At 39.6% G+C, this 21,800-nt stretch overlaps 1 protein-coding gene across 6 annotated transcripts in view; it reads right to left on the bottom strand.

Moving 5' to 3' along the window:
* The window catches only part of LOC311092864 (centrosomal protein of 95 kDa-like), a 198,381-nt gene that overhangs the window by 164,289 nt on the left and 12,292 nt on the right, over positions 1 to 21,800 (bottom strand). For all 6 annotated transcript variants that reach the window (XM_084129859.1, XM_084129861.1, XM_084129860.1 and 3 more), the window contains 3 exons: positions 7,072 to 7,176; positions 6,746 to 6,859; positions 6,511 to 6,601 (listed from right to left, as the gene is read on the bottom strand). In XM_084129859.1, the coding sequence (XP_083985985.1) occupies positions 6,511 to 6,601; positions 6,746 to 6,859; positions 7,072 to 7,176 (310 nt within the window). The remainder of the gene's footprint in view (positions 1 to 6,510; positions 6,602 to 6,745; positions 6,860 to 7,071; positions 7,177 to 21,800) is intronic.

The raw sequence follows: 21,800 nt of genomic DNA, 5'->3' as shown, positions 1-21,800 counted from the left end.
CTATCAGACCCGTTGAAGTGCAGTTTCTGTTCATGTGTGCTATGTGTGTTAACCCTATATAGCCTACCCTACATACAGTTAGGGTGATATTACATGACTTAAAATGTGATATTGTCCGCACACCTCTTGCGTTTCGTTTGGTCACACCACAAGGTGTCACTGTGGCCTCAAAGCTTCAGCACTGCCACTCCGAGCTTGATTGCTGATGTCTGAGGTAAAACACGCCCCCCTCATTAGCATACAGACAAATAAATGTAGAAATAAATAAATGTAGAAATAAATAAATGTGGAAATAAATAAATGTAGAAATAAATAAATGTGAAAATAAATAAATGTAGACATAAAAACATATATACATAAATAAATGTGGAAATAAATAAATGTATAAATAAAAAATAAATAAATGTGTGAAAAAATACGATTCTACATAAGGAAATAAAAGTATAAATACTAATTTATTTGTACTTTTTTACATTTCTTTGTATATTTATGTATTTATTTATGTATTTTTGCTTTTTTACATTTCTTTGTGTATTTATTTATGTATTTATTTATTTATAATAAAGTCAGCTTTGGCATTCCATAATATTTACCCCCTTTAATTGATTTCCAGGGGCATTTTTACTATTCTTTAACCTTATTCTTTAACCTTCGTGTTCAAGGCTGTTCAAACAGATTCCGGCTCCTTCCCCACTGCACTGTCACCCAGCACAACCAGTGGAAAACGTCGCCGCCATCGCACTGCTCACTCGACTAAATGGAACGTAAATATCACTTAACCAAACCTCTTTCCAAAGTCCTTGGCATTGTTGTACATTATCAGTATATGATTTTCTAACATACATTAGAGGTAATATAACTGATGTTAGTTAATAACAAATAATATTTTATTTATTTGTTGGATGCATAAGGTTCTTCACCCTATTCGTTTTTTTCTTATCCTTCCATAAGATAACGTAACTCCATAGCCATAGCCACAACCAACTTAATCACTTGTATTTTATGTGTCTTATGCACTTTATTCCCTTCTCATTCATGGTATTCATTGTATTGATGCTTCATTTGTATTAGATACAACTGCTTTTAAAAAGTGATGGAGACATGTCCCAACTGCAAATTACACCTATGGCTGCAGTTCATGAAGCCTGGACTTTCCTGGAAGAAAGCACTTGGGCTTTTTCTGTACATGTCATTAATTTCTGTGATGGCAAAGCTGAATTTTCAGCATCATTACTCCAGTCTTCAGTGTCGCATGATCCTTCAGAAACCAGTCTAATATGCTGATTTGGTGCTCAGGTAACAATTCTTATTATCAATGTTGAAAACAAGTGCTTCATATTTTTTGTGGAAACCCTGATACACCACCATTTATAAGATTAGGGCAAGAAAGATTTAAAAATATACAAATTAATACATTTATTCTACAAGGATGCATTAAATTGATCAAAAATGACAGTAAAGACATTTCAAATAATGTTCTTTTGAACTTTCTATTCATCAAAGAATTTGAAAAAAAAAAACGTATCCCAGTTTCCACAAAAATATTAAGCTGAACGAACGAACGAACGGTTATATAGCGCTTTCATATGTACTACTGTACACCCAAAGCACTTTACAATCATATTAGGGGATCTCTCCTCACCCACCACCAGTGTACAGCATCCACTTGGATGATGCGACAGCAGCCACAGTACAACGGCGCCAGTGACCTCACCACACGGAGAGGAGAGGAAAGAGAATGATAGAGCAAATTCAATGGAAGGGGATTAATAAGGAGGCCATGATTGGCAAGGGCCAATGGGTGGAATGTGGCCAGGACTCCCTTACACCTTTTACGAGAAGTGTCATGGGATTTTAATGACCACAGAGAGTCAGGACCTCTGTTTTACGTCTCACCCGAAGGACGGTGCTCTTTGACAGTCCCCGTCACTATACTAGGGCGTTAGGACCCACACAGACCACAGGGTGAGCACCCCCTGCTGGCCTCACTAACACCTCTTCCAGCAGCAACCTAGTTTTCTCAAGAGGTCTCCCATCCAGGTACAGACCAGGCTCAACCCTGCTTAGCTTCAGTGGGCAACCAGTCTTGGGCTACAGAGCGATATGGCTGCTGGCAATATTGATGATGATAATAATAATAAGAAGAAGAATCATTATTAATATTTGAGCACGAAAAATAATAATTGAAGCACTAAATCAGCATATTCTAATGATTTCTACAGGATTATGTGACACTGAAGACTGGAGTAATGCTTAGCTTCACAGAAATAAATTACATTTTAAAATATTTTAAAACCCAAAACATTTATTTTAAGATGCAATTCATAATATTAGTGTTTTTTATTGTATTTTCATTTAATTTTCAAGTCATTTATGATGTAGGAAAATGGAACCGAAGTGGCTTTCCCAAATGCAGCAACTTCCATTTTTATTACAGATATTTAGCATTTTCGCAAAGGTTTTATGCAATATTATTACGTGTTAAATTCATAATTTTTAGGGATGCACTATATTGCATTTTGGCCGATATTCGATATGCCGATATTTTTAAACTAATTTTGTCCGATGCCGATACCGATATATACACATTTTCCCCCTGATACATTTACACTTTAATTTTACTGAAGAGAAATCCAAGTCTCTCTCCTGTACTACCTTTACCGTATTACACTCATGTGTTGTAGATAAGGCAATACACAAGACAAACAAAACAACATTTGATTCTACCATAAATGTATAATTTTACAAATGTAGACAGACATTCACCCCTGAAAAATAGGCAAATTATTTCACTTGGAGAATAAATGATCAGGGTATCTGCACATTTTTGATCAACAAATTTAATGACTTTTAAGACCTTTTTAAGACCTTCAAGAATAAAAATTAAGACCATTACCATGGCAAAATATATATATAAAAATGACACTCTAGGGTGTTCAGGTTAACAAAGCACATTTGTATTTGAGCAACAGTGCAAATAGTCTTAATAGCCTTTGGTGGTCCAATTCATGCTTTCGTCAAACATGACAACGAAGCTGCCTTGATTCACACTTGACAGAAGTCCCCTTTTTATGTACAGAACAAGTCCAAATCGAGTAAGAGAAGAGGTTTTGTCCCTGCCACAACTAAATGTTTTTGCACATTCCTCAGGGAACATTGCCCTGAAGTGCTCACGTCTTCGTTGGATGTATAGGAGTGATGTCGGCTAACCGTGTGCAAAACCCACAGCATTTCGGCCTTCAGTGTATTGGTTGGGGAGAATGTACCGAAGGCATTACTTGTACTGGGCCCCAAAGACACCAACGCGGCTGTAATGTTAGCCTCAGGGGCGGAGCCTAGCCATCATTTCAAAAGTGAGGGGGACAGAATAACTACCAAAAAAAATTTTCAGACTTGTTGACAGGTTTTTCCTTAATTGGCTTAAAATGCTATTTATTTTTAAAGCAATACAACAGAAAGAAAGAAATGCAGATGTACCGTATACTTTATATAAAAAAAGTATATTTCTACTTTATATACTTATGGTAAAATCCTGATCATGTATTTTACTAGTTAATAAAGCTAACTAAGCTAAAAAAAGAAAATTTTGTACATTTTAAAGATAAATTCATTAATCTGGTGAACTTTGAGTCACTCGAATCCGCTATTAAAAATAAATAATCCACCGGCCAACCACCCAAACCTAACGTTATATTTTCTGATTTAGATGTCTGCATCTGATCATCGCATTACAATTATTCAAATGATCAGTGTTAAGCATGATAATATGGTAAAATCACACTGAATTAAGCTGATTTAAAAATAACATTTACTTAAAATAAAAGTTGTTAATGTAGTTGTAATCCCCCGCGTAATTTACACCCATGGTTAGACTTTGAAGTAACGTTAGATACCGATGCTGCAAACATCTGAATGGGGACAGTTGTTGCCTGACTGTCGCGCTTGTGCTACTCCCCTTTCATATGCGCGTCAAGGGCTTTGCAGCCCACCAGACTTATACCGTCGTTTTTTTGTAACCAGCCGCTATATTTCTCATCATCGAGCCAGTTAATCATTAAATTTGCACTTCCCTATCTTATGGCGCTTTTCCACTGCATGGTACGGCTCGGTACGGTTCGACTCGGCGCGGAACGGTTCGGCTCGCTTCGCTTTTCCACTGCGTGGTACGACTCGACTCGGTACGGCACGGTTCGGTTCGCTTTAGCTCGGTTGCTTTTCCACTGCAGTTAGTACCGCTTCAAAGTGGGTGGGACTGATCGTTATAGTTGCCGTCTCTACTGCCATGATATCATCATATTAAATGCGAATTTTTCATTCCGTGTTTCCCTATCCACTCCTCGGCAACCAACGAGAGGAACGTCTGCACCTCGTCCACTGACCACGATTCAGCCATTTCTTTTTTTGAAGTTTATACTTTTTTTTTTTTTTTTTTTTTTTTTTAAAACAGGCGCTACAGCGCTGGCTGTTGTCTACTGGCTATTTAAATCTAGCGGGTTTAGTGTCTCGTGTCATAAATACAATGACGCTGGTAGTGATGATTCTGTCTGACCAATCAGTGATCTGCAGTGTTTTCACGTCACATTTTAGTATCGGTACGGTACGCTTGGAACCTCAACAGAGGTGGTACCATTTAAAGCGAGCCGAAGCGAGCCGTACCGTACCGTACCATGCAGTGGAAATGCGCCAAAAGTGAGCCGTACTGAACCGAGCCGTACCGTACCATGCAGTGGAAAAGCGCCAAAGCGTGCCGTACCGAACCGAGCCGTACCGTACCATGCAGTGGAAAAGCGCCATTAGCTCGCATCTGCCACTCTGAGACACTTCTTCGTCTGTTTCTATGACAGGCCTACGGAAAACACTGCCCCCTAAATGGTGTGCCTGATGCCTGTGCAATAGACACACGCTACTTTTTACTGTCTTTAGACAGGGACGTGCGCTGGTGAAATGGAAAATACCGGTAGTTTCTCCCGACAAAAGGAGAAACTCCGCCAGATGAAATTTAATGCCGCCCAGATCAAATTTAATGCCACTCTTCAAAAATTTGTGAAATTTAATACATTTTAAGACCTTAAAAATCGAATATTTTATTTAAGACGTTTTAAGACTTTTTAAGGATCCGCGGGGACCCTGATGATATGCCAGTGCCACATTTTATTTTTAAGTTCAGACTTCAAACTTCAGTCCTTAGGAGTAAAATAAATAAAAATAAATTTTCAAATAAAAAATGTACATCTTCTCCTACTTGAACAGGTCTACCAAATGCTCCCGTTTTCGGTGCTGATGCGGTGGTGACCCGTTCATGTACTGTAACATGTAAGGGTGGCGCTGCCAATAAAGCAACTAAAATCTGTCACAAAGAAGCGCAAAAGTAATGATTATGAATATGTCAAATATAGCAAGGACACATTTTAATTGTTTATTAATAAACAAGTGTTTTCTGTGTCGGCTGCAAAGATGAAGTTGACTGACTCGCGATCTTCGGAGTAGGCTAGTGAACGCGCCAGAGAGAAATGCACATTTCGGATTACATAGTTTTCTTTCGTTTTGAATTGTTCTGTTTAAAAATATGATTTCAAACGTTCTGTAGATAATAGCTATATTTCTCAGGTCTGTGAGGCAAGTAGGCTATGCTGAGTTTCATTTCATTTATGAGACGAACTCCAGTTCACGCGCGCGCGCCTCCGTGTCGTGATATCTATTATCTGCTTTACTTATTATTTATTAAATCCAGGCAATTGGTTGATGAAACATTGATTAAAATTAAGATACAATTAATACAAAACGAAATTCACTTAGAAAGGCTTTGTGCTTTCTGTTTGAGGTCTCTGGGAAAGTTTTAAAGCAGTCTCTTTTAGTGCCGCTTTCAGAGCAGTCACGTCCGTAACCGAGAACTGTCACTGTTTTTCCTCATAAATGCAAACACGGAAAATAAAATAAAATGAATATTTTATGCTCTGTGGAGAGCATAGTAGCTTGGAGAGCTTACATTAGTAAGCTACAGGACATCGTCTTTCAAAACATGACCTGCACGAAAGAGAAAAAAATTACTGCGTCATTGTACCCAGCACTTCTGAAAATGCACTTGCAAATGCGTCTCTGTCCCCAGCACATTTCAAACCAAACTGACGCTCATGCTGGAAATGCCTCCACATGTTGGAAGTTTAAGTTGCTGGCGCTCATGCTATGTTCACGGTCGTCACGTGCACATAGGAAACACGCCACCCTATCGGCAAGGCTCATCGGCAGAAATATTCATATCGGCCGATGCCGATGATGGTCATTTAAAGCTTTTATCGGCCGATACCGATGTTGTGCCGATATCATTGTGCATCCCTAATAATTTTGGATTGAAAACATAGCAAATGTTGTTGGCCTTGCGGCTTGAGATCGGAGAATATTGGCCCTGCCCCGGCCCGTAGATAACCCTGGCTCGCACTGGGCAGACAGTGTAAAACCTGCTAGTGCAACAGAGAAAGTGAACCCCCATAATTATCTGTGTATACCACTTACTGAATGCTGAAGGCCCGACACTGTGTATTGTCTCTGTCCTGATTCCGAGGTTGAAGAGTTGCAGTGGCAGCACTGTATTTTCCATTAAGCCCTGCATGTGTGCATGAGGAGAATTTATACAAATTGTTTAGCTGCAAAATTAAGCATCATCAGCATCTTACAGATTTGGAACACCTGGTAATCTCAGTCCTTTGGTTAAGATGATGAGCACTAACAAATGTGCGATATAAATCACCTTTAAATTGAGGCTCCTCATCACTCTGCTGTTCTATGAGGTAGTCCAGCAGACCATCAAAAATCTCCAACAGGTTTCTGATGGATTCTTTTTCTCCTCTGACTATATTCTCACCTAAAGAGAGAAAGCATGTGTTACACACTGTACATGAAGCTATAATCTATACTACATTAAGAACACAAACCATGTGCTCTGACTGCTCTTAACAGGCATTTTTTAAATTCTCAGTGTTTGGGAAGACACTTTTTAGATAACATGGCATCATTCCTTCTCCAATGACAAGTGATTGGAGACCATGAAAAGTGAGACAGAGAAACATGCCTAACCTGTGATGTGAGATAAACTAATCTGGAGGTAGTCTAAGGCCAGCGAGTCAATTACAGATTGCACATTGTGGATGTCATCTTCCTGACGTTCAGCAGTTACACAATCTGAGGAAGAAAAGGCCCCAAACATTAGTTTGACAATCATAATACAATCAGGTTATAATCTTTCTCTTCATTTGTAATAACCAAGCCAAGGAGAAGCAATATTAACACTAAGTTGCATGGCATCTTACACACATAAGCCATTGGTGTGATTAGTGGCATATCCGGTTGGCATGTGCCAGTGGATAGTGGCACTAAAACTTATGACACGCAGATGGATTGTGTCATGTACCGCTGACATTGTTGCGGAGCTTGTTGCTGTATGTTATGCCGCTGTCCACCAGAACATTATGTAAATGGTGTAACATATACGGGTAGTTGACAAATGGCCAAGAAAAAGTACTTTTTTTGGAAAACATAACTTTTTAAGAAAAAATACATATATTTATGGAGTATGAAAACTGCAGTTTCAGAAAATAGTAGTGGTCACTCAATTTGTCAATGACTTCACATATTTTTTTCACGTTTTCACTCAACAGTACTGTAAATGTGTCCTATGGTGTGACATTTAAAAAGTACTAAGAAATTATATTAAATAACATAAAAAAAATACTTGAGATAGAATTGTTCACATTATTAAAACATTATTTTCTTAAAGTGATATTTTTTTTACATGAAAGTACTAATTAGAATCATTTTCACCATGGATAGATGAACCTGATAAACTTTTCCCTACGAATGTCAGTAAAACTTTTTCGCCACCCTTACAAAACTGTTTGAAATTGTACCTATTTAAGAGGAGATATTATTGTAACTCCCCTAATGCCAAACTTGACTTTTTTTAAAAGATATTTTAAAATAAGTATATTTTTCTGTTGTTTTGTGTTTGTCACACCATAGGACAAAACGTCACACTAAAGGACAAAGATAGTCATTGCATAAAAAGAGTCAGAATATATAGTGTTTATTGTAACAATAATAAAGGAGGACATTTGTTTTTTTGTTGAAACTTTATATATTCGTTTTAAAAGCTTCTTAAGGAGGTCTTGTCCTATGGTGTGACATCTGTGTCCTATGGTGTGACAGGCGAAAGTGTCACACCATAGGACATTTCCTGTGACTTTTTCTGTCACACCAAAGGACATTTGAGCTTTTGTGGCAGTTAATAACCATGCTAATACTAGCTGAACTGTTATTAGCAATTGGCATGATACATTTGCATAATATTACATAGTCCTGCTGTCAAAAATACAAATTTTAATAAAAAAATTAAATTTAGGAGTGTCACACTAAAGGACAAAAAAACTTAACAACTTCAGTGGTCTGAAAACATAGTTAAATATTTGAACAATTCTGAGAGAAATACTTGCCATGTGCACTTCTCATGGGCTTCATAGGGGTCTTCAGTCACATGACCTTGAATGGGGTCTTTCAACTAAATTTAGTTGTCCATGATATTGCCCAACTTAATGTCAGGTTATTGCATAACACCAAAGGACATTTTTTTCTGTGACAAACTTTATTGAATTCCTACACTTTTAGAAATGTATGTATAGGAAAAGTGATGGCCACTTAGTGAAATAGACACTTGCACAATTATGCCAGGAGTGTTCATTAAGATGTTTAAACATTATTTTCTTTATTTATAAAAGTTCATATTTATGAAATAATGTTGTCTACCGTCACACCATAGGACGATTTTGAGATTTGGCTCAAAGTTGTAAAATAATAAAAAATAACTCAGGTATTTAAAAAACAAATTCATGTAAAACAAGAAAATGTTTAACCATTTATAGTATTCTAAATGATGAAAATGTGAAATAAATTATTTTTTATCTTCTGTGACGGTGAAAAAGCCACGTCACGTCAACTACCCATACGCACTTAACGGTAGAACGACATTTAATTAATAAGTTGCTTTCAAAAATAGGGTTTGTAACGTTATTAAGTTCATACGTTTTTTATTTATTTATTTTTTACAATGCATTTAAATATGTATTGTAAATGTTGTTTTATCAAAACAGTTGTTTTGATAATTTGCTATTTGCATAGGACTGACAGTTCAGCCGTTTCATTTGGAAAAAAATAAAAAATAATAGACACTATTTAGATTGGTGGCCAAAAACAAAAAAAAGTGAAATGTTCTAATTTAAGTTTAAGTGGTACCAACCAGCAGGGGTATGTGCCTTCACCTATTGACACAACAATCAGGCATTTCATATAATTGTAAACTAACATGAGAGAACATGCCACATACCATTATAGTGGCACCTACAATTCTAAAATGTATTATGAAAAGAGTAAAGTAAGTCTGTTGATAGATACTGTATTAAACTGGACGTCTAATGTGGCTACAGCAAGTCAAATACTTTAACAAAACATTCAGGGGTGTATTCCAGAAAGCAGGTTGTGTTGCAGGTTGCCCTGTTTAAGGGCAAGCAAGCAGATAACCTCAACATTCGGTTCCAAAAATAAGTGTCATTTTCAGGGTATGTAAGTAGCCATAGCAACTTGCTCTCTGAACATAACCTGATCCAGAGCAGGCTCTGTTCCAAGGTTAGTTTACTTATTGATGAGGATCCAGTGGGCATGACAGATTGTAGTGGTGGGGGGGAAAAAAATCGATTCCGTTCAGTATCGCGATATTTTGCGCACGCAATTATACCGATACAGTAGCGCAAAGTATTGCAATATATAATGATAAAATTATCTGTTTTACTTTCGGGTTTTCTCTGAGTTTACTCTGACTCATTTGCGTATTACATCCACAAGGTGGCGCTTGTTGTGGTGCTTTGTTGTCATGCATTCAACAGCAAATTAAAATTAAAATGGCTTCACCTCACAACCGGTTGTACACGACGCTCCGTCGTCTTTCAAATCGAAAGTGTGGGCATGTTGACCAACTCCTTTTTCTAAACAAAAATGCCAATATTCCCAAATTAATTTTGGTTGATGGCCTTGCAGCCAATAGGACTGGACTCTAGCAGTACACATTTTTGTTTATTTTTCTCAATTTGATTGAAGCTCTAAGTTACTCTTATTTATATGATTATTCTCAGGTTTATGTTACTCTATTGTATTTAAATAATTTTAAGTTAGGCCTATGTGCTGGGAGCTCACCATTCATGTGAGAGGTCTCCTATTCAGAGAATAATTACATCCTGTCCTGTAATAAGGTCCTGTGTCCTGAATGTTCAAGGACAACGTTTTTGCACTACCCTCCTAAGTTTTTGCACTTCAGTTAATGTGTAGAAGATAGATAGATAGATAGATAGATAGATAGATAGATAAATAGATAAATAGATAAATAGATAAATAGATAAATAAATAAATAGATAAATAGATAAATAAATAGATAAATAGATAGATAGATAGATAAATAGATAGATAAATAAATAGATAAATAAATAGATAAATAAATAAATAAAAATAAATAAATAAATAAATAAATAAATAAATAAATAAATATATATATATATATATATATATATATATATATATATATATATATATATATATATATATATATATATGGGGAAGTAAAATAATGGCAAATGTTTTTGAAACAAAAAAGCCTGTTGAATTGCACTACTTGAAAAAAAAAATAGGCATTGCATTAACCATGCTTGCATTTTAATGCATTGTATTTTTAGGGCTTGCGTTTTTATGGGCTGAAATTCAACATGGTTGAATATTTAAGCTGTGAATATTTCAATTAAAAACATTTCAAACACATTTTCATTATTAAAAATTCAATAATCCATATTCACTGGATATGAATAATCCATATTCACTTTTCATATTTCACTTCCAAAATATTCAAACTGTTTAAAAATAACCTATAATATTCAACAGGCAATTTTCGGTCCATTTTATTTCGCTTTGAAAATTTGCTTCCACAAATTCAGTGGTTCAAATTCGACAGTAAATTCAACATTGACATCCAGGAACTGCAGGAAAAGCAGTAGATTGCCGAGCATACTCTCCATCTGCTGTTAGTCAACCTCACCAGCAGGTGGTGCAAAAGCGCGTGTTGTTGACGAAGACCAGCAACAGTTAGAGCAAGCCATTCATTCATAAAACTCATTTACAGCAATGTAAGTGTATTTGTGATTATTATGAAAATGGTTTCAACAAACAGATGCATTTACACTTGTCCAGTTTCAGTTTTCACCTCAAGTGGTTTGAGCGATCGGATTTAAATCAGTCTCGAATGCATTTCGGAGGGCATTTACACCTGGTCTTTTCACGATCGGATAGTTAATCGACCACAGAAAATGCATGAAGTGACCAGGTGTAAACAGCCCCTGACTCACTCACTGGACCGTCGACCTGACAAAAAACTGCATTCATAGGCGGAGCTCGGCTACATAGGTGCCAATCAGAGCTTCAGAGCTAAGGCGGGGCTACAGATTAGGGGCTACAGATTATTCACTAACAAATATACCAGCCATGGATCTACAACTGTCTGGCCAGTTTTGGTTATATTGAAGATCCATGGGTGGTATATTTGTTAGTGAGTTAGACTGTAACAAAGAGTCTGATATTGATCCAATTAATTGTAGATATAATTTACATATAATAGCCCTATTACATAGATGTATTATTGCAGACTATATGTTTGAAAATATTGCAGAATTGTAGGATTTATTAAGGATTTTGTGTCACAATCACGTTAGTATAGCTGCTCAATTATCTGTCAGTCACTACTACAAGATGGCACCTGCAAGCTTTGTTTACTTCCACTCTTAAAGTCAAGTCACCCTTATTTAAATCAATACAGACTGTTTTCAAGCAGCTTTACAGTAACAAACAGAAAAGTAACACTCAATGATGCAACAAAATGTTCAATGTTGATTCAGTTCAGTTCAATGACTATGTAAAATTCATCAATTATGAAAAAGAGTTATATTCATCTATAAAGCAGCTCTGGAGAAAACCGTGATGTCATCATCGAGCCCAGTTCAGTTCTTATAAAATACTGAAAGTGCGCTGCATTCAAGTCAATAATATTGCCAAATATAAAGTGTCCCCAATAAGCAAGCCAAAAGGTGACAGTGGCATGGAACCCAAACTCCATCAGGAGACCCAAAAAACCCTTGGGAGAAACCAGGCTTAGTCGGTGGGCAGTTCGAGAGAAAATGGTGTGGTTTAGCTTAAGCAGCCTAGCAAATCACCATCTTTTTATGGGTGGAACACTGTACCCTCATCAAGATCTATTGTTCGGGACTAGCGCCAACCAAGATATCAGTCCTCATCATTTCCCCAGTATATTTCTATTAATTTCTGCATTTGTTTTTGTGCCCGTGACATGAGTATAGAGCATCTGTCGCTTAAATTATTTTGTCTGGTATCTATAAGCAGCACATACAATTTATTTTACTACGTGTAAAATATACCTAAAATAACTGAGGAACACAACTCCTATATTTTTAGTTAGCTATATTAAAGAGTAACAGTTTGTTTTAACACTAACTAAAGTTATGATGAAATATTCTGAATTATGATACCAATCCACAGTCTGACTTGTAATGCAACCTGGAATCATAACCACACCACGTTGGTTTGTTTGGCCAGAGGAGAACTGGCCCCCCGAAACTGGTTTCTCCCAAGGTTTTCTTTTTTCTCCATTTCTGTCACCGATGGAGTTTGGGTTCCTCCTTGCCACTGTCGCCTCTTGCCTAGTTGATGGACACATAATATTCAGTAATATTAGGGCGATTCCACAGTTTAGGGCTAACTGCAAGGACAACAGCCTGCAAAAATCAATCTTCATGGAGAAAGCCATTGTCCTCAGGTTAACATCCTGAGAAAACCTGGGGTACAGCTGTGTGAAAGGCAGGATAAATCTGGCAATGGTAAACTAGTAAACTTTGATCAAAGTTGAGTTGATGTCAAATTTAACGTATGTAACATGGACGGAAAAACAATGTAAGTTCAAGCAGAAAGTGTACTTAATCTAATTCAGTTTAATAAAATCTGGTTGAATCCCAGTTCATGTTTTACTTTGTTCCTAATTTGGTATAGTTATGAGTCATACGTTGTGTATGGTTCACAAAACTGGTTATAGGACTTCCATGCAGGCAGGGTGGCCATCTAATATTATCTGTTCTATAAACTTAAAGGTGCATTTTTGAGTCTGGTATGTTCATAAACTGAAAGCCAGCAAAATTACTAACAAATACCACAGGTATATTTTTCTAATTTATTTGCCAAATGTAGAAGGCAAAGGAACTCCTACAAGTGTGCTAAGTTATAACGTGTGTAACGTGGACGGAAAAAAATTAAACAATCCTGCAAGATTGCCTTTGTAACACAAAATAATACCATTTCATGAAAACTGGCATAGAATAGAACAAGAATAGAACAAGTTCATAACACATTAAAATAACCCGTCATCATACTATCAAATTTAAAGATCATACAGATTGTGTTAACGCACTATTAACGTGTTAACTTCGTCAGCCTAAGCTATATTCTTACGAACATTGGACAGAAAAAAAAAATCATAAAAAAAAACAAAAACAAAAAAAAACAGAAAAATGTCATTGACGATGTTGACTTTCATGAACAGCTTATTGAGTCAAAAATACGCAGAAAACAACGTTGGAAGTTGGACAGACTGAAAATTTCCGTCTAAGTTACGAACAAGATGTGCAGAATCTGTCAAAATGTATAAAACCACCATTCATGCATGCTCTTTCACGATGAACGACGCTTTCGGTCCGAAACCACTCGCAATCATCCGACTTGCACACTCTTTTATCCTTTCTCACCACAATGATCCTATTTAATGTTTACTTAACCAAAGTTTACCACGTTCGTATCATTTTAACGTTCGTAACCTTTTGGACAGAATCCACAAACTTACCCACATTCGTCGAAATCCGTGAAATCCTGTTAACACTTTCTCACACGCAGAGCGACCGTGACCAAGACAATCTTATTTCTTTGATGAGAACCGTTGAGACATTAGGAGATGGAAATTCAGCGTCAGAATAAAATGTTCGAGCGTTATGATTTTTGGACAGAAAATCTCGGCCCCTGTTTTATCCCGATTTATTAACAATTTATCATGTAGCAACGCATATGAGAATTTAACCCACACAAGATGGTTTTATTGTTATGCTACTGATAGAATTACATGGAAAAATTATATCTCCGCTTCCTTTAGAATCATAGTTTAACGTGCGTAACTGCTTGGACAGAAAGTGTAACGAACGTTAGTAAATGTTTCCATTGCATCGTGGTGGATTAAGGGAATTCTACTTTCAGTGTTAGTAGTACTATTTTGTAGAAGACACACCAAAATAAATGTTTTGCGCCAAAATTCAGGATTTTATTAAAGGAAATGAAAGAAATGACTTAGGAAAAATCCAGATGCACTGAATGTCCCACCGTGACATCCGCAATTTCTGGGGACGGAAATAAAATAAAGTCTCATTACACGATAATGCCAAGGCCTAGTGGGATAAAAGTAACTTTATTATTTCTTACATCTATCTTTAACAAAATAGTGAACTAAAAATAAAAAAATGACAACAACTGGGTATTATTCAATCTATATTGTTCATTACACCCCTTGTGGACAGATACTGTGGAATCGCCCATTACTGATTTGACTGAACTGACACTAATGTTTGAGAACTGAACAGGACAATGACATCACTATTTTCTACAGAGCTGCTTTACAGCAGAATTGAACTCAGTTTGCATCAAATCTGTTAGCTGCTTTGAAACAATCTGTATTGTATCAAGCGCTATATAAATAAATAAATAAATAAATAAATAAATAGAGATGCACCGATAGATCTGCGATAAATCGGAAGTTCGGAACTGATTTTTGCTCCAAACACAATGGTCATTTTATTTTAGCCGAGCTATATTTCAAACTTTCAATTCCCAGTCTGTAAACAGGATGTTAACAGGCCAGAGACTGAACATGCTGAAGACAGACGCAAAGACGAGAATAGAGACGTGCCAGCAGAGAAAATACTGTATCAGGCAAAGCAAGCTCACAGTTCACGATGGTTAAAATATTGGAAGAAAAGTATATACATTGAATTGGGGATGGGGGTTTATATGAATCTATCTCTAAAGGGAACTGACTGTCTTAAAGGGATGGTTTGGAGTAAAATCAACCTAGGGTCCTTTGCACCATGACATCGAGCCAAACGCCCCCCAGAAGCCTTTTTTCCCTTGGTTGAACATTTTTAAAGTTAGAGCTTATTTAGAGAAATCAGCCGGATGGCTTAGTGCAGGCGCTAATGGCTCCAAATTTGTATCTCGTAAATTACCCCACTAATAATGCCCAGAATGGTACCAAACTTCTACAGTAGTACAAATAGGTTCTGTACTCATAAAACGAGGCATTGGAAAGTTTGTAAGTACATCAGGAGTTTATTTAAATAACACTTGCCTGACGGCTCATGCTACTGCTAACCCGGACACCGACGTCACTCGACGTCACTTCACTGAGTTGAGAAAAGCACGTAAAAGTCCTGGCAGAAAGCGATGCATAAGGATGTAAAATAAATAAACAACAAATAAATTTGCTTAAAGAAAATAAAATCTGCAACCGGTATCAAAATTAGGGATGTGTATATGACCAATTTCATAAACGTTTAAACAGAAATTTTGCAGTTTAAGTTTAAGTGTCAAGTAATTTTCATTCATAACCGTTTTGTCCCTCATAACCGGTAGTAACAAGCCTATAAGCAAGTTTAATTGTTATATACTAGTTTGACATGACATAGAAGAAAACTGAAAAGTTTCGTGTAGACTTTCAAAATACTCCCTCACCTTGCTTATCTTCCGAGTGGACATTTCTCTGAACCCGCCACAAGTGAAAACGAACGCATGCAAAATCTGAGGTAAAATCCAATGATTTTGACTGAATCGCTTTTGGAACTTCAACAATGATTAATATTTATACAGTGAAGATTATATGCAAGGTTTTTTTTTTTTTTTTTTATATATATATTTGATTACTGTATTAAATTTCTGTACCTGAAAACGTACTCGGTTACCTAATGTAACCTCGGTTCTCTCTAGAAGAGGGAACGAGTATTGCGTAAGTTGCTTACGCTACGGGTAAAGTCATCTTTTCTCGAGATATGAAGCCAAAAAATTATCCTTAATTTTTTAGATTGTCAACGCAGTGCAGTAGCAAGCAGACCTAGAGCAGGCTATCTAGCGCGCTCATTGGCTGCTCTGCGGCAACTGCAGCAGCCTACCACTGAGCCTGGCGTGACGTCGCGCCCTCACGCGTCACAGCCCGCCAAAATGGGAGTGGCATATGTAACGACACTGACCGTCTGTCCGGTCAGATGTTCTGAAGTAGCGAATCATGATTGTTCTTCTCATGCTGACTAAATATGAACACTACACGTTCATATTCAGAAAGCCCTAATTGACTAGCTTTCTGACACAAGTCTCTACAAGCAGGCCCTGGTTAATGTTTTACCCGACCTAATGAAATCAACGAACAGGCCCCTGTTTGTTTCTCATACTATCACGTGCTGCGACCACAATTCCCTTACTGTGTCTAACGTTTGTTCTTTGTGTACTGAAGGAAAATTGCAAGACTTACCCCATTCAGTTGTTTTGGGACAACTAGGACTATCTTGCTTCTCTCAGCAAAATTATATGACGCCTCATGCTGTCAAGTTAGTCTGCCCACAGAACTACCTTTGTTTTTGCCGAGTAACACATTCTCAAATAGCCCCCAACCCCTCACGTGGTATGCACCACGAGATGCAACAGATGCCGACCTCACAGATACACACACACATTGACATATATGGACTTCCACTAGTAAAATTTCATTTTACTAACTATTAAAAATGTACAAAGAGTGTTCCAGGTGATTTGCATGTTCACCAGTGTGATATTAGAATAGTTGTGTTTTTGAATTACAGTAATGTAATCTTTAAGTGCCTTTGTTCAACAAAAGAATGTATCTCTATGTTGCTATCTTTGTCAATATACGTCCTTAGTATTGTTTTGATCTCCTCTGCATGACGAAGAAGATTTTTGATAAGAGACTGTGATAAACGTTATGGTTCCATGCGTTTTTAATTCCCTGAGCATAATATCATACTTTGCCCCCTCGTGATTCCACACGAGGGTCGGGCTACATTAACACACAAGAAAATCTTCTGCTCGGAATGCTCTAAGAGGATTCGTCGACCACGAAAGAGGGGACGGTACACGGGACACGGGACACTGATAAAAGCCTAAACCTTCAGTTTCCTCTCTCTCTTCTCCCTCCTCAAAAACTTTGGAAACCCAAGTCCGGACCGGCTTCGGCCTGCTTCTCTTTTCTTCTCTTTTATTTCTTTTTATGTTTTTCTATAGTCTAGTTTCGTTTTCCTATTCGCCTCTGTTCATTCACGAGCTGAATGAACTTAGCCTGAATCATTCCCGGCAACTTCACCTCAAAGAAAGAGACTCTTTGAACCTCCCGCGCTCGCGCTCGCATGGAAGACACAGCACGCGCGCACCGAAGCAAGCCCTGCTTTCTTAAAGAAACACACGCACGCTGCTCTTAGGACACACGCACGAACTCGGCGTTCTTCAGCAACAAAGAGAACCATTTTGCAAGATAAGTTTATTGAACTTCTAATGTGATTTGATTCCTTGCTGTCTCTCAAAAGGTTACATTGCCTGTGATTTTGCCATGCTGAGATCATCTCGGTGATCTCTCTCATCCTGAACTTTAGTTTCACTTTCTCCCTTTCATCCTCTCCCTCTCTCATCTGTTATTCGTTATCTTGTATTGGTTAACTGTATTGTATGTACATAGACATATAATCCGTGTGTATTGTGTAGTTTGATATATTCCTTAGTTCGATGTATTAGTCCAATTATTAAAATTCATACTTGATTGATTCTGCCTGCCTGCTCATAACTAAAGTCAATGAGATGTTTTCGATCTTAAGCTACAAAGCTGATTTGTTACTTTAAGTAACCTAATCTTATAAGAACAGGAGAGTTGTTTTTATGGCCAGAAAATAGCTTTCTTCAAATTATAAGAAAGAGATAATTTTTGTTGGGAAATTGTTAAGTTAATCTTACGGCCGTTTTGCTGGACAAAGTTTTCCCGTTTGATGATTATTCATTTCCATTAAGGGTTATCTCATAATCGATCTGAAATAGGATTTTTGATATATGAATGATGAATTATAATTCGTTGTGATTGATTATTCATATATACAAATCGATCTATTTTCAACTTCGAATAAATTAATGTAACTGTAAAATGCAAAATATTAATCATATTCATGATTAATTATTAAAATTCCCTATAGATCATTTGAGCTAATATTAATATTAATGTACTAATGCCAGTGCGGTTACACTTAGTATATATATAAGGAAGGGCTCGGGGGCTGCTACCCTGGTTTTCATCGACTGAAGCGAAATGAGCTCGTGGCGCGAGCACGGCGGGTTACGCAATACTCGTTCCCTCTTCTAGAGAGAACCGAGGTTACATTAGGTAACCGAGTACGTTCTCTTACGAGAGGTTCTCTCGTATTGCGTAAGTTGCTTGCGCTACGGGAACCCCTTGTCAACGCCGTGCGCGCCTAGCATCCACTACATGAGTCCCAGGGGAAGCCCGGGGAACACAGATAAGTGGGAATCAGGCGGCCAACAGAGTGGGCCAGCACGTTCATAAGCACACAGTAGGGGGTGCAGAGCAGCTCAGCCGGTCTGTACTGAACTTGACACGACCCTTTATAGTGCAGCTCAACCAGGAGAGCTAAATCAAGTAAGAGTAGCCCGCGCACGATTAATCTGAGCAGGGCATACACACGACTTAGACTGATAGAAGTTTAGCCTGCAAGGCGGGGACTTCCAGGTTGTAAAACCTAACAAATGTAGAGGGGGAGGCCCAGCCTGCCGCCATACAAATGTCATGAATAGAAATCCCGCTGGACCAAGCCCACGATGAGGCCATGCCTCTGGTGGAATGAGCCCTGATGCCCGCAACAGCGTCCACTATCCATCTGGACAGACTGTGTTTCGAGGCAGCGAGACCCTTGGTGCGTCCTCCAAACGAAACGAAAATCTGCTCCGAGCGCCTGACAGCGGCGGAGCGCGTGATGTAACTTCTCAGTGCTCTGACAGGGCAGAGGAGGTTACTATCAACCTCGCTGCCGGATGCCGGCAAGGCTGAGAGAGAAATGACCTGCGCTCTGAAAGGAGTGCCAATCACTTTGGGGACATAACCATGCCTCGGTTTGAGAATGACTTTAGAATCATTAGGTCCGGACTCGAGACACGCGGCGTTAACTGATAACCCACGCGTTTGACTGATGACAGGGCTATCAGAAAAACTGTTTTGAGCGTGAGGTATTTCAGATCCACAGTTTCTATAGGTTCGAAGGGATGAGCTTTCAGGGCCTCCAGGACCAGAGAAAGATCCCAAATAGGAACCGATGGGGGCCGCGGGGGATTCATCCTCCTGGCTCCTCTGAGGAAGCGGATGATGAACTCGTTCCTTCCTATTGCGCGGCCGTGCATCGAGTCAGCGAATGCTGCAATGGCCGCAACATACACTTTGAGCGTGGAGGGGGACCTGCCCATGTCCAGCAGCTCTTGAAGGAAGCAAAGCACCCACGAAACCCCACAAGTTTGTGGGTCTAAATTTTTGACGGTGCACCATTTATTAAATAAAGACCATTTAGACGCGTAGAGCCGTCTCGTAGAGGGAGCTCTAGACTGCGTGATCGTGTTCACGACCCCTTTTGGCAAGTCAACGGGTATCCGTTGATTATCCATGCATGCAGAGACCAGCACTCTGGATGAGGATGCCAGATCAAACCGCGGGCTTGAGAGAGGAGGTCTCTTCTCACCGGGATCGGCCATGGGGCTGAGTCTGCCAGCTGCATTAACTCCGGGAACCACGTTTGGTTCTCCCAGCGCGGGGCTATAAGGAGCACAGAGTGGCGCGTCTCCCTGAGTCTCCCGATGACCTGTGGCAACAGTGAGATTGGGGGGAAAGTGTACAGCGGGCCGCTGGGCCAGGCTTGGGCCAGCGCATCCTCGCTCTTTGAAAAGAATCTTGGGCAGTGAGCGTTGTCTTTTGACGCATAGAGGTCGACTTTCGCTTTGCCGAAAAGGCGCCACAGTAACTAGACTGTCTGGGGATGCAAAGACCATTCCCCCGGAGGAACATTGTCTCTGGACAGTCTGTCTGGACCATCGTTCAGGTGACCGGGCACGTGCGTGGCTCTCAGCGAGCGCAGTGAGTGCTGAGCCCAAACGAAGAGGCGTCCCACCAGGGCGCAGAGAATTTTGGATCTGACACCGCCCTGACGGTTCACGTAGGACACCACTGACATATTGTCCGTGCGGACTAGTACATGGTGGTCCCGCAGGTATGGGAGGAAGTGCTTCAACGCATTCTCGACCGCCATCATCTCTAGACAGTTTATGTGCAGGCGTTTCTCCCGGTCTGACCAGAGGCCATAGACCGGTCTGCCCTCGAAAAGAGCCCCCCAACCAAGGTTGGAGGCGTCTGTCGAGATCATTTTCCGGTGCGAGATGACTCCCATTGTCACTCCCAACTGGTACCATTCGGCTGCCAACCAGGGCTGCAGGGCTGAAACGCAGCCCTGATTCACACTGATTCGCGAGCCGCCGGCAGTCCAGGCTCGGTGAGGCACTCGCGCTTTCAGCCAGCGTTGTAGCGGGCGCATGCGCAGTAAGCCCAGCTGGAGCACTGCTGCAGCTGAGGCCATGAGGCCCAACATTTTCTGAAACGTTTTCAGAGGAACCCGACTGCCCTTCTGGAAAGACGCGGCGAGATGTCGAATACGGCGCGCACGCTGTGTGTCGACAATCTGGCCGTCATAGCCACCGAGTCCAGTTCTATTCCCAGAAAAGAGATTGACTGACGGGGCAGTAATGAGCTCTTGGTCCAGTTGACCGAGAGACCCAGGCTTTCCAGATGGCTGAGAAGCGCTGTTCTGTGAGATATGAGCTCTATTTCTGACTGCGCCAGTATCAGCCAGTCGTCCAAATAGTTCAAGATTTGCATACCCTGTCTTCCCAGGGGAGCGAGGGCCGCGTCCATGCACTTCGTGAATGTACGGGGTGCTAAAGACAGGCCGAACGGCAGGACGGTGTATTGATATACCTGACCGTCGAAGGCGAATCTCAAGAATGGCCTGTGACGGGGTATAATCTGAATCTGAAAGTATGCGTCTTTCAGATCGAGAGAAATAAACCAGTCCCTCGGGCGAATTTGCACGAGGATTTGTCTAGTTGTGAGCATTTTGAACGGACGTCTCATGAGAGCTTTGTTCAAATATCTCAGATCTAAGATAGGTCTGAGAGCTCCGTCTTTCTTGGGCACAAGAAAATAACGGCTGTAAAAGCCTGTCTCGCTCAGAGAAGGATGCACCTATCGCCCCCTTGCACAGCAGCTTTGCTATTTCTGCATGAAGTAGGTGAGCTACTTCTGTATTCACTCTCGTCTCGGTCCGTGCTCGAAAGCGCAGGGGACGGCGAGCGAACTGTAGCGAATAGCCCTGCTTTATATATTCAGCACCCATTCTAACACGCCAGGGATCGCTTCCCATGCTTTCACATGCATAGCTAGGGGTAGAATGGCCTGTGGGTTCTGATCGCCGCACTGCGCGGGATAGGGAACCTGTATCAGAGGTATTGCCGCGGCG

Source organism: Abramis brama (assembly GCF_963993115.1).
Source record: "Abramis brama genome assembly, chromosome: 11".
Taxonomy (NCBI): Eukaryota; Metazoa; Chordata; class Actinopteri; order Cypriniformes; family Leuciscidae; genus Abramis; species Abramis brama.
The sequence above is the reverse complement of the archived record's forward strand: the minus strand, read 5'-3'. Positions and strand labels throughout refer to the sequence as shown.